The sequence below is a fragment of the Engystomops pustulosus genome, unplaced genomic scaffold (genome assembly GCF_040894005.1).
Source record: "Engystomops pustulosus unplaced genomic scaffold, aEngPut4.maternal MAT_SCAFFOLD_128, whole genome shotgun sequence".
Taxonomy (NCBI): Eukaryota; Metazoa; Chordata; class Amphibia; order Anura; family Leptodactylidae; genus Engystomops; species Engystomops pustulosus.
In genome coordinates this window covers 197,501-209,744 of record NW_027285009.1, presented here as the reverse complement: position 1 = coordinate 209,744, position 12,244 = coordinate 197,501, and the positions used below count along the sequence as shown (strand labels likewise).

The 12,244-nt window shown below is 62.6% G+C and overlaps 1 protein-coding gene across 2 annotated transcripts in view; it reads left to right on the top strand.

Annotated features, from left to right (window-relative positions):
* The first annotated feature begins 3,001 nt into the window (after window positions 1-3,001).
* Window positions 3,002-12,244, top strand: part of LOC140108413 (segment polarity protein dishevelled homolog DVL-2-like) — a 22,761-nt gene continuing 13,518 nt past the window's right edge. Inside the window, exons 1-7 of one of the 2 annotated variants that reach the window (XM_072131722.1) lie at window positions 3,004-3,326; window positions 7,888-7,957; window positions 8,037-8,188; window positions 8,268-8,374; window positions 8,465-8,591; window positions 9,674-9,764; window positions 9,842-9,911. In XM_072131722.1, coding sequence (XP_071987823.1) covers window positions 3,166-3,326; window positions 7,888-7,957; window positions 8,037-8,188; window positions 8,268-8,374; window positions 8,465-8,591; window positions 9,674-9,764; window positions 9,842-9,911 — 778 coding nt within the window. In that variant the 5' untranslated portion in view covers window positions 3,004-3,165. Of the gene's footprint in view, window positions 3,327-7,887; window positions 7,958-8,036; window positions 8,189-8,267; window positions 8,592-9,673; window positions 9,765-9,841; window positions 9,912-12,244 lie in introns of both variants that reach the window. The other variant, XM_072131721.1, reaches the window with a different exon arrangement.

Sequence of the window (12,244 nt, the reverse complement as noted above, 5' to 3'; positions counted from 1 at the left end):
TCGGGGGTCTCCTCCTCCTCAGTCTCGGGGGTCTCCTCCTCCTCAGTTTCTGGGGTCTCCTCCTCCTCAGTTTCTGGGGTCTCCTCCTTCTCCCCAGTTTCCGGGGTCTCTCCTCCTCCTCAGTTTCTGGGGTCTCCTCCTCCTCAGTTTCGGGGGTCTCCTCCTCCTCAATCTCGGGGGTCTCCTCCTCCTCCTCAGTTTCTGGGGTCTCCTCCTCAGTTTCTGGGGTCTCCTCCTCCTCAGTTTCTGGGGTCTCCTCCTCCTCAGTTTCTGGGGTCTCCTCCTCCTCCTCAATCTCGGGGGTCTCCTCCTCCTCAGTTTCTGGGGTCTCCTCCTCCTCAGTTTCTGGGGTCTCCTCCTCCTCAATCTCGGGGGTCTCCTCCTCAGTTTCTGGGGTCTCCTCCTCCTCAGTTTCTGGGGTCTCCTCCTCCTCAGTTTCTGGGGTCTCCTCCTCCTCAGTTTCTGGGGTCTCCTCCTCCTCCTCAGTTTCTGGGGTCTCCTCCTTCTCCTTATTTTCGGGAGTCTCCTCCTCCTCCTCAGTTTTTGGGGTCTCCTCCTCCTCAGTTTCTGGTGTCTCCTCCTCCTCCTCAGTTTCTGGGGTCTCCTCCTCCTCCTCAGTTTCTGGTGTCTACTACTCCTCCTCAGTTTCTGGGGTCTCCTCCTCCTCCTCAGTTTCTGGGGTCTCCTCCTCCTCCTCAGTTTCTGGGGTCTCCTCCTCCTCCTCAGTTTCTGGGGTCTCCTCCTCAGTTTCTGGGGTCTCCTCCTCCTCAGTCTCGGGGGTCTCCTACTCCTCCTCAGTTTCTGGGGTCTCCTCCTCAGTCTCGGGGGTCTCCTCCTCCTCCTCATTTTCTGGGGTCTCCTACTCCTCCTCAGTTTCTGGATTCTCCTCCTCCTCCTCAGTTTCTGGGGTCACCTCCTCCTCATTTTCTGGGGTCTCCTCCTCCTCCTCAGTCTCGGGGGTCTCCTCCTCCTCCTCAGTTTCTGGGGTCTCCTCCTCAGTTTCTGGGGTCTCCTCCTCCTCAGTTTCTGGGGTCTCCTACTCCTCCTCAGTTTCTGGGGCCTCCTCCTCCTCAGTTTCTGGGGTCTCCTCCTCCTCCTCAGTTTCTGGGGTCTCCTCCTCCTCCTCAGTTTCTGGGGTCTCCTCCTCAGTTTCTGGGGTCTCCTCCTCCTCCTCAGTTTCTGGGGTCTCCTCCTCAGTCTCGGGGGTCTCCTCCTCCTCCTCATTTTCTGGGGTCTCCTACTCCTCCTCAGTTTCTGGAGTCTCCTCCTCCTCCTCAGTTTCTGGGGTCTCCTCCTCCTCATTTTCTGGGGTCTCCTCCTCCTCCTCAGTCTCGGGGGTCTCCTCCTCCTCAGTTTCTGGGGTCTCCTCCTCAGTTTCTGGGGTCTCCTCCTCCGTTTCTGGGGTCTCCTCCTCCTCCTCAGTTTCTAGGGTCTCCTCCTCCTCCTCAGTTTCTGGGGTCTCCTCCTCCTCAGTTTCTGGGGTCTCCTCCTTCTCCTCAGTTTCTGGGGTCTCCTCCTCCTCCTCAGTTTCTGGGTTCTCCTACTCCTCCTCAGTTTCTGGGGTCTCCTCCTTCTCCCCAGTTTCTGGGGTCTCCTCCTCAGTTTCTGGGGTCTCCTCCTCCTCCTCAGTTTCTGGGGTCTCCTCCTCCTCCTCAGTTTCTGGGGTCTCCTCCTCCTCCTCAGTTTCTGGGGTCTCCTCCTCAGTTTCTGGGGTCTCCTCCTCAGTTTCTGGGGTCTCCTCCTCCTCCTCAGTTTCTGGGGTCTCCTACTCCTCCTCAGTTTCTGGGGTCTCCTCCTCCTCAGTTTCTGGGGTCTCCTCCTCCTCCGTTTCTGGGGTCTCCTCCTCCTCAGTTTCTGGGGTCTCCTCCTCCTCCTCAGTTTCTGGGGTCTCCTCCTCCTCCTCAGTTTCTGGGGTCTCCTCCTCCTCCTCAGTTTCTGGGGTCTCCTCCTCAGTTTCTGGGGTCTCCTACTCCTCCTCAGTTTCTGGGGTCTCCTCCTCCTCAGTTTCTGGGGTCTCCTCCTCCTCCGTTTCTGGGGTCTCCTCCTCCTCCTCAGTTTCTGGGGTCTCCTCCTCCTCCTCAGTTTCTGGGGTCTCCTCCTCAGTTTCTGGGGTCTCCTCCTCCTCCTCAGTTTCTGGGGTCTCCTCCTCAGTTTCTGGGGTCTCCTCCTCCTCAGTTTCTGGGGTCTCCTCCTCCTCAGTTTCTGGGGTCTCCTCCTCCTCAGTTTCTGGGGTCTCCTCCTCCTCAGTTTCTGGGGTCTCCTCCTCCTCAGTTTCTGGAGTCTCCTCCTCCTCCTCAGTTTCTGGGGTCTCCTCCTCCTCCTCAGTTTCTGGGGTCTCCTCCTCCTCAGTTTCTGGGGTCTCCTCCTCCTCAGTTTCTGGAGTCTCCTCCTCCTCCTCAGTTTCTGGGGTCTCCTCCTCCTCCTCAGTTTCTGGGGTCTCCTCCTCCTCAGTTTCTGGGTTCTCCTACTCCTCCTCAGTCTCGGGGGTCTCCTACTCCTCCTCAGTTTCTGGGTTCTCCTACTCCTCCTCAGTCTCGGGGGTCTCCTCCTCCTCCTCAGTTTCTGGGGTCTCCTCCTCCTCCTCAGTTTCTGGGGTCTCCTCCTCCTCCTCAGTTTCTGGGGTCTCCTCCTCCTCAGTTTCTGGAGTCTCCTCCTCCTCCTCAGTTTCTGGGGTCTCCTCCTCCTCCTCAGTCTCGGGGGTCTCCTCCTCCTCCTCAGTTTCTGGGGTCTCCTCCTCCTCCTCAGTTTCTGGGGTCTCCTCCTCCTCAGTTTCTGGAGTCTCCTCCTCCTCCTCAGTTTCTGGGGTCTCCTCCTCATTTTCGGGAGTCTCCTCCTCCTCCTCATTTTCGGGAGTCTCCTCCTCCTCTGTGAAGTGGGCGGTGCTCTTCTGTGTTGTTTTCCGTGCTGTAGGCGTGGTTTCTCGATGTAAATGAGGCGGGCGTGGTCGCTGCTGTGACTGGATACCTCGTGTGTTTTTCTCTGGTGCTGGGCGTGGTTTATCCGGTGGGCGGAGCTGTACGCGCGCTCTACATGGCTGTGGGCGGGCTCCATGCTCTTGGTGTCCCGCCCTGCTGCGTGTACGTTCTGACGTCAGACGCTAGCTCCGGGACGCGGCGGTGCGGGAGGTAATCGAGGCCGCGGCTCCGGGCTCCGCTAGGCCTCACGATGGGGGAGACCAAGGTGATCTATCACCTGGACGAGGAGGAGACGCCCTACCTGGTGAAGGTGCCCGTGCCGGCCGCCGACATCCGACTGCGCGACTTCAAGGCGGCGCTGGGCCGCGGGCACGCCAAGTACTTCTTCAAGGCCATGGACCAGGACTTCGGGTAACGGCTGCGAATGAGACGGTGTGACCGGTGCCCCCGATATCCGACCAGCGCCCCTCCCGGTGTATACTGCCCCCCCCCCGGTGTATACTGCCCCTCCCCCCCCGGTGTATACTGCCCCCCCCCCCGGTGTATACTGCCCCCCCCCCCGGTGTATACTGCCTCCCCCCCCGGTGTATACTGCCTCCCCCCCCCCCCCCCCGGTGTATACTGCCTCCCCCCCCCCCCGGTGTATACTGCCTCCCCCCCCCCCCGGTGTATACTGCCTCCCCCCCCCCCGGTGTATACTGCCTCCCCCCCCCCCCCCGGTGTATACTGCCTCCCCCCCCCCCCCCCGGTGTATACTGCCTCCCCCCCCCCCCCCCCCGGTGTATACTGCCTCCCCCCCCCCGGTGTATACTGCCTCCCCCCCCCCGGTGTATACTGCCTCCCCCCCCTGGTGTATACTGCCCCCCCCCCGGTGTATACTGCCCCCCCCCCCGGTGTATACTGCCTTCCCCCCCCCCCCCGGTGTATACTGCCTCCCCCCCCCCCCCCCGGTGTATACTGCCTTCCCCCCCCCCGGTGTATGCTGCCTCCCCCCCCGGTGTATACTGCCTCCCCCCCCGGTGTATACTGCCTCCCCCCCCGGTGTATACTGCCTCCCCCCCCGGTGTATACTGCCTCCCCCCCCTGGTGTATACTGCCTCCCCCCCGGTGTATACTGCCTCCCCCCTGGTGTATACTGCCTCCCCCCCTGGTGTATACTGCCTCCCCCCCTGGTGTATACTGCCTCCCCCCCTGGTGTATACTGCCTCCCCCCTGGTGTATACTGCCTCCCCCCCTGGTGTATACTGCCTCCCCCCCTGGTGTATACTGCCTCCCCCCCTGGTGTATACTGCCTCCCCCCCCTGGTGTATACTGCCTCCCCCCCTGGTGTATACTGCCTCCCCCCCTGGTGTATACTGCCTCCCCCCCTGGTGTATACTGCCTCCCCCCCTGGTGTATACTGCCTCCCCCCCTGGTGTATACTGCCTCCCCCCCTGGTGTATACTGCCTCCCCCCCCCCTGGTGTATACTGCCTGCCTCCCCCCCTGGTGTATACTGCCTGCCTCCCCCCCTGGTGTATACTGCCTGCCTCCCCCCCTGGTGTATACTGCCTGCCTCCCCCCCTGGTGTATACTGCCTGCCTCCCCCCCTGGTGTATACTGCCTCCCCCCCCCCTGGTGTATACTGCCTCCCCCTCCCCCTGGTGTATACTGCCTCCCCCCCCCCCTGGTGTATACTGCCTGCCTCCCCCCTGGTGTATACTGCCTCCCCCCCCCCCCCTGGTGTATACTGCCTCCCCCCCCCCCCCCCCGGTGTATACTCTCCCCCCCCCCCCTGGTGTATACTGCCTCCCTCCCCCCTGGTGTATACTGCCTCCCCCCCCCTGGTGTATACTGCCTCCCCCCCCCCCCCCCCGGTGTATACTGCCTCCCCCCCCCCCCCCCCGGTGTATACTGCCTATCCCCCCCCCCCCCCCGGTGTATACTGCCTCTCCCCCCCCCCTGGTGTATACTGCCTCTCCCCCCCCCCCGGTGTATACTGCCTCCCCCCCCCCCCCCCGGTGTATACTGCCTCCCCCCCCCCCGGTGTATACTGCCTCCCCCCCCCCCCCCCGGTGTATACTGCCTCCCCCCCCCCCCCCCGGTGTATACTGCCTCCCCCCCCCCGGTGTATACTGCCTCCCCCCCCCGGTGTATACTGCCTCTCCCCCCCCCCTGGTGTATACTGCCTCCCCCCCCCCCCCGGTGTATACTGCCTCCCCCCCCCCCCCCCCCCCCCCCCCGGTGTATACTGCCTCCCCCCCCCCGGTGTATACTGCCTCCCCCCCCCCCCTGGTGTATACTGCCTCTCCCCCCCCCCCTGGTGTATACTGCCTCCCCCCCCCCCCCCCCCCGGTGTATACTGCCTCCCTCCCCCCCCCCCGGTGTATACTGCCTCGTCCCCCCCCGGGTTTATACTGCCCCCCCCCCCCGGTGTATACTGCCTCCCCCCCCCTGGTGTATACTGCCTCCCGCCCCCCCCCCCCCCGGTGTATACTGCCTCCCCCCCCCCCCCCCCCCCGGTGTATACTGCCTCCCCCCCCCCCCCCCCCGGTGTATACTGCCTCCCCCCCCCCGGTGTATACTGCCTCCCCCCCCCCCCCTGGTGTATACTGCCTCCCCCCCCCCCCCCCCTGGTGTATACTGCCTCCCCCCCCCCCCCCCCTGGTGTATACTGCCTTCCCCCCCCCCTGGTGTATACTGCCTTCCCCCCCCCCCTGGTGTATACTGCCTCCCCCCCCCCCCCCTGGTGTATACTGCCTCCCCCCCCCCCTGGTGTATACTGCCCCCCCCCCCCCCTGGTGTATACTGCCTCCCCCCCTCCGGTGTATACTGCCCTCTGGGCTCCGGTGCCTGGGCTCTCCCTTATGATGTCGCTATGACCCCTCTGGGCTCCGGTGCCTGGGCTCTCCCTTATGATGTCGCTATGACCCCTCTGGGCTCCGGTGCCTGGGCTCTCCCTTATGATGTCGCTATGACCCCTCTGGGCTCCGGCGCCTGGGCTCTCCCTTATGATGTCGCTATGACCCCTCTGGGCTCCGGCGCCTGGGCTCTCCCTTATGATGTCGCTATGACCCCTCTGGGCTCCGGCGCCTGGGTTCTCCCTTATGATGTCGCTATGACCCCTCTGGGCTCCGGCGCCTGTGCTCTCCCTTAATGATGTCGCTATGACCCCTCTGGGCTCCGGTGCCTGGGCTCTCCCTTATGATGTCGGGATGACCCTCTGGGCTCCGGTGCCTGTGCTCTCCCTTATGATGTCGCGATGACCCCTCTGGGCTCCGGTGCCTGTGCTCTCCCTTATGATGTCGCGATGACCCCTCTGGGCTCCGGTGCCTGGGCTCTCCCTTATGATGTCGCGATGACCCCTCTGGGCTCCGGTGCCTGGGCTCTCCCTTATGATGTCGGGATGACCCCTCTGGGCTCCGGTGCCTGTGCTCTCCCTTATGATGTCGCGATGACCCCTCTGGGCTCCGGTGCCTGTGCTCTCCCTTATGATGTCGCTATGACCCCTCTGGGCTCCGGTGCCTGGGCTCTCCCTTATGATGTCGCTATGACCCCTCTGGGCTCCGGTGCCTGGGCTCTCCCTTATGATCTCGCTATGACCCCTCTGGGCTCCGGTGCCTGTGCTCTCCCTTATGATGTCGCGATGACCCCTCTGGGCTCCGGTGCCTGGGCTCTCCCTTATGATGTCGCGATGACCCCTCTGGGCTCCGGTGCCTGGGCTCTCCCTTATGATGTCGCGATGACCCCTCTGGGCTCCGGTGCCTGGGCTCTCGCTTATGATGTCGCTATGACCCCTCTGGGCTCCGGTGCCTGGGCTCTCCCTTATGATGTCGCTATGACCCCTCTGGGCTCCGGTGCCTGGGCTCTCCCTTATGATGTCTCTATGACCCCTCTGGGCTCCGGTGCCTGGGCTCTCCCTTATGATGTCGCTATGACCCCTCTGGGCTCCGGTGCCTGTGCTCTCCCTTATGTCGCTATGACCCCTCTGGGCTCCGGTGCCTGTGCTCTCCCTTATGATGTCGCGATGACCCCTCTGGGCTCCGGTGCCTGGGCTCTCCCTTATGATGTCCGCGATGACCCCTCTGGGCTCCGGTGCCTGGGCTCTCCCTTATGATGTCGCGATGACCCCTCTGGCTCCGGTGCCTGGGCTCTCCCTTATGATGTCGCTATGACCCCTCTGGGCTCCGGTGCCCGGGCTCTCCCTTATGATGTCGCTATGACCCCTCTGGGCTCTCCCTTATGATGTCGCTATGACCCCTCTGGGCTCCGGTGCCTGGGCTCTCCCTTATGATGTCGGGATGACCCCTCTGGGCTCCGGTGCCTGTGCTCTCCCTTATGATGTCGCGATGACCCCTCTGGGCTCCGGTGCCTGTGCTCTCCCTTATGATGTCGCGATGACCCCTCTGGGCTCCGGTGCCTGGGCTCTCCCTTATGATGTCGCGATGACCCCTCTGGGCTCCGGTGCCTGGGCTCTCCCTTATGATGTCGCGATGACCCCTCTGGGCTCCGGTGCCTGTGCTCTCCCTTATGATGTCGGGATGACCCCTCTGGGCTCCGGTGCCTGGGCTCTCCCTTATGATGTCTCTATGACCCCTCTGGGCTCCGGCGCCTGTGCTCTCCCTTATGATGTCGGGATGACCCCTCTGGGCTCCGGCGCCTGTGCTCTCCCTTATGATGTCGGGATGACCCCTCTGGGCTCCGGTGCCTGGGCTCTCCCTTATGATGTCGGGATGACCCCTCTGGGCTCCGGTGCCTGGGCTCTCCCTTATGATGTCGGGATGACCCCTCTGGGCTCCGGTGCCTGGGCTCTCCCTTATGATGTCGGGATGACCCCTCTGGGCTCCATCAGGTTTTCTGCTGATACTTTGGTGATTGTGTAAACCCCTGCTGTAGTGAGCGGGAGACCCCGTCCATCCGTCTCATGTTGAGCAATGGGGGTGACGCTGTTGCTGGCGGCCATGTTGTGACGTGTGATTGGTTGTTGTCCGCAGGGTGGTGAAGGAGGAGATCTCGGATGATAACGCTAAGCTGCCGTGTTTTAATGGCCGTGTGGTGTCCTGGGTGAGTCTGAGAAGCGACGCCATCATTATCCCCTCCCCCGTCTATTATGAAGCTGTTAACCCTTGTTTTTCCTTGGCAGCTGGTTTCTGCTGAGGCCACACCTCCTGAGCAGGCTCCGCCCCTTCCTCCTGCAGAAGTCCGGCCTGAGCCGCCCCCTCTACCTCCCCCGCTGCCTCCACCACCTGCAGAGAGAACCAGCGGCATTGGGGACTCGCGGCCGCCCTCTTTCCAGTGAGTGCAGCTGCCCCTCGGGTGATCCCCCCCCCGGGTGTCCCTCGTGCACTTATTGATGAGACTTGTTGTGTTCCAGCCCTCACGTGTCTGACAGCGCAGAGAACCTGGACCAGGAGACGGAGACCGAGTCTGTGGTGTCTACACGACGAGAGCGTCCACGCAGGAGAGAGAGCGGAGACCCTGGTGAGGGGAAGGGCCTCGCAGCACTGGGGGGGCGGAGCTCAGGGGTCGGCGTCCCTCCCTCTCATGATGATGGGGGTTGTTGTGTTGCAGCTGTCGGTCGGCCTGTAAATGGTCGCAGCGATCGCCACCTGTCCGGGTACGAGTCGTCTTCCACCCTCCTGACCAGCGAGATAGAGACCAGCATCTGCGATTCTGAGGAGGACGACACCATGAGCAGGTACCGGACCGCGCTCCCAGCATGCATCACTCCCCATCCCATCTCTAGTAACCTCTCTCTCATCTCCTGCAGCTCTCCATGGGACACTAATGTGCATGTGCGGGGTATGTGCTCCCACTGCGCGCCTGCTCTGTGCTCCCACTGCGCGCCTGCTCTGTGCTCCCACTGCGCGCCTGCTCTGTGCTCCCACTGCGCGCCTGCTCTGTGCTCCCACTGCGCGCCTGCTCTGTGCTCCCACTGCGCGCCTGCTCTGTGCTCCCACTGCGCGCCTGCTCTGTGCTCCCACTGCGCGCCTGCTCTGTGCTCCCACTGCGCGCCTGCTCTGTGCTCCCACTGCGCGCCTGCTCTGTGCTCCCACTGCGCGCCTGCTCTGTGCTCCCACTGCGCGCCTGCTCTGTGCTCCCACTGCGCGCCTGCTCTGTGCTCCCACTGCGCGCCTGCTCTGTGCTCCCACTGCGCGCCACTCCCCATCCCATCTCCTGCAGTTCTCTATGGGACACTAATGTGCATGTGCGGGGTATGTCCTCACACTACACGCCTGCCTGTGCTCCCAGCCTGCCCTGCTCTGTCCTCACACTACACGCCTGCCTGTGCTCCCAGCCTGCCCTGCTCTGTCCTCACACTACACGCCTGCTCTGTGCTCCCAGCCTGCCCTGCTCTGTCCTCACACTACACGCCTGCTCTGTGCTCCCAGCCTGCCCTGCTCTGTCCTCACACTACACGCCTGCTCTGTGCTCCCAGCCTGCCCTGCTCTGTCCTCACACTACACGCCTGCCTGTGCTCCCAGCCTGCCCTGCTCTGTCCTCACACTACACGCCTGCTCTGTGCTCCCAGCCTGCCCTGCTCTGTCCTCACACTACACGCCTGCTCTGTGCTCCCAGCCTGCCCTGCTCTGTCCTCACACTACACGCCTGCCTGTGCTCCCAGCCTGCCCTGCTCTGTCCTCACACTACACGCCTGCTCTGTGCTCCCAGCCTGCCCTGCTCTGTCCTCACACTACACGCCTGCCTGTGCTCCCAGCCTTGCCCTGCTCATGGTTGCTGGTTGGGGCTTCATATTGTTCCCTTCTGTTTCTCCTCTAGGTTCAGTAGCTCTACAGAGCAGAGCAGCGCATCTCGTCTGCTAAAGCGCCACCGCCGAAGGCGTAAGCAGCGCCCACCACGTCTGGACCGGGTGAGCAGCGTGTAGAGACCTGCGAGGTCCCCGTGCACACACACACACGGCCTATAGTCACTGTTCTTGTATTTCAGGCGTCTTCACTCAGCAGTGTGACCGATTCCACTATGTCCCTGAACATAATCACTGTGACCTTAAACATGGGTAAGTGATGTGCGGGAACTGTCCCCACACCTGACACTGAGCACGCTCTTTCCTCTACTCTCCTCTCCTTCTTCTCCCAACGTGTGTGTGCGCTCTCTTCTCTCCTCCTCCCTCCGTGTGTGTGCGCTCTCTTCTCTCCTCCCTCCGTGTGTGTGCGCTCTCTTCTCTCCTCCCCCCGTGTGTGTGTGTGCGCTCTCTTCTCTCCTCCTCCCTCCGTGTGTGTGTGCGCTCTCTTCTCTCCTCCTCCCTCCGTGTGTGTGCGCGCTCTCTTCTCTCCTCCTCCCTCCGTGTGTGTGCGCGCTCTCTTCTCTCCTCCTCCCTCCCTGTGTGTGTGTGCGCTCTCTTCTCTCCTCCTCCCTCCCTGTGTGTGTGTGCGCTCTCTTCTCTCCTCCTCCCTCCCTGTGTGTGTGCGCGCTCTCTTCTCTCCTCCTCCCTCCCTGTGTGTGTGCGCGCTCTCTTCTCTCCTCCTCCCTCCCTGTGTGTGTGTGCGCTCTCTTCTCTCCTCCTCCCTCCCTGTGTGTGTGTGCGCTCTCTTCTCTCCTCCTCCCTCCCTGTGTGTGTGTGTGCTCTCTTCTCTCCTCCTCCCTCCCTGTGTGTGTGTGTGTGTGTGCGCTCTCTTCTCTCCTCCTCCCTCCCTGTGTGTGTGTGTGTGTGTGTGCGCTCTCTTCTCTCCTCCTCCCTCCCTGTGTGTGTGTGTGTGTGTGCGCTCTCTTCTCTCCTCCTCCCTCCCTGTGTGTGTGCGCGCTCTCTTCTCTCCTCCTCCCTCCGTGTGTGTGTGTGTGTGCGCTCTCTTCTCTCCTCCTCCCTCCGTGTGTGTGTGTGTGTGCGCTCTCTTCTCTCCTCCTCCCTCCGTGTGTGTGTGTGTGTGCGCTCTCTTCTCTCCTCCTCCCTCCGTGTGTGTGTGTGTGCGCTCTCTTCTCTCCTCCTCCCTCCGTGTGTGTGTGTGTGCGCTCTCTTCTCTCCTCCTCCCTCCGTGTGTGTGTGTGTGCGCTCTCTTCTCTCCTCCTCCCTCCGTGTGTGTGTGTGTGCTCTCTTCTCTCCTCCTCCCTCCGTGTGTGTGTGTGTGTGTGCGCTCTCTTCTCTCCTCCTCCCTCCGTGTGTGTGTGTGTGTGTGCGCTCTCTTCTCTCCTCCTCCCTCCGTGTGTGTGTGTGTGTGTGTGTGCGCTCTCTTCTCTCCTCCTCCCTCCGTGTGTGTGTGTGTGTGCGCTCTCTTCTCTCCTCCTCCCTCCGTGTGTGTGTGTGTGTGCGCTCTCTTCTCTCCTCCTCCCTCCGTGTGTGTGTGTGTGTGCGCTCTCTTCTCTCCTCCTCCCTCCGTGTGTGTGCGCTCTCTTCTCTCCTCCTCCCTCCGTGTGTGCGCGCTCTCTTCTCTCCTCCTCCCTCCGTGTGTGCGCGCTCTCTTCTCTCCTCCTCCCTCCGTGTGTGTGTGTGCGCTCTCTTCTCTCCTCCTCCCTCCGTGTGTGTGTGTGTGCGCTCTCTTCTCTCCTCCTCCCTCCGTGTGTGTGTGTGCGCTCTCTTCTCTCCTCCTCCCTCCGTGTGTGTGTGTGCGCTCTCTTCTCTCCTCCTCCCTCCGTGTGTGTGTGTGTGTGCGCTCTCTTCTCTCCTCCCTCCGTGTGTGTGTGTGCACTCTCTCTCCTCCTCCCTCCATGTGTGTGTGTGTGCGCGCTCTCTTCTCTCCTCCTCCCTCCCTGTGTGTGTGTGTGTGTGTGTGCTCTCTTCTCTCCTCCTCCCTCCCTGTGTGTGTGTGCGCTCTCTTCTCTCCTCCTCCCTCCCTGTGTGTGTGTGTGTGTGTGTGCTCTCTAATCTCCTCCTCCCTCCCTGTGTGTGTGTGCTCTCTTCTCTCCTCCTCCCTCCCTGTGTGTGTGTGTGTGCGCTCTCTTCTCTCCTCCTCCCTCCCTGTGTGTGTGTGTGTGCGCTCTCTTCTCTCCTCCTCCCTCCCTGTGTGTGTGTGTGTGCGCTCTCTTCTCTCCTCCTCCCTCCCTGTGTGTGTGTGTGTGCGCTCTCTTCTCTCCTCCTCCCTCCCTGTGTGTGTGCGCTCTCTTCTCTCCTCCTCCCTCCCTGTGTGTGTGTGTGTGCGCTCTCTTCTCTCCTCCCTCCCTCCCTCTGTGTGTGTGTGTGTGCTCTCTTCTCTCCTCCTCCCTCCCTGTGTGTGTGCTCTCTTCTCTCCTCCTCCCTCCGTGTGTGTGTGCGCGCTCTCTTCTCTCCTCCTCCCTCCCTGTGTGTGTGCGCGCTCTCTTCTCTCCTCCTCCCTCCCTGTGTGTGTGCGCGCTCTCTTCTCTCCTACTCCCTCCCTGTGTGTGTGTGCGCTCTCTTCTCTCCTCCTCCCTCCCTGTGTG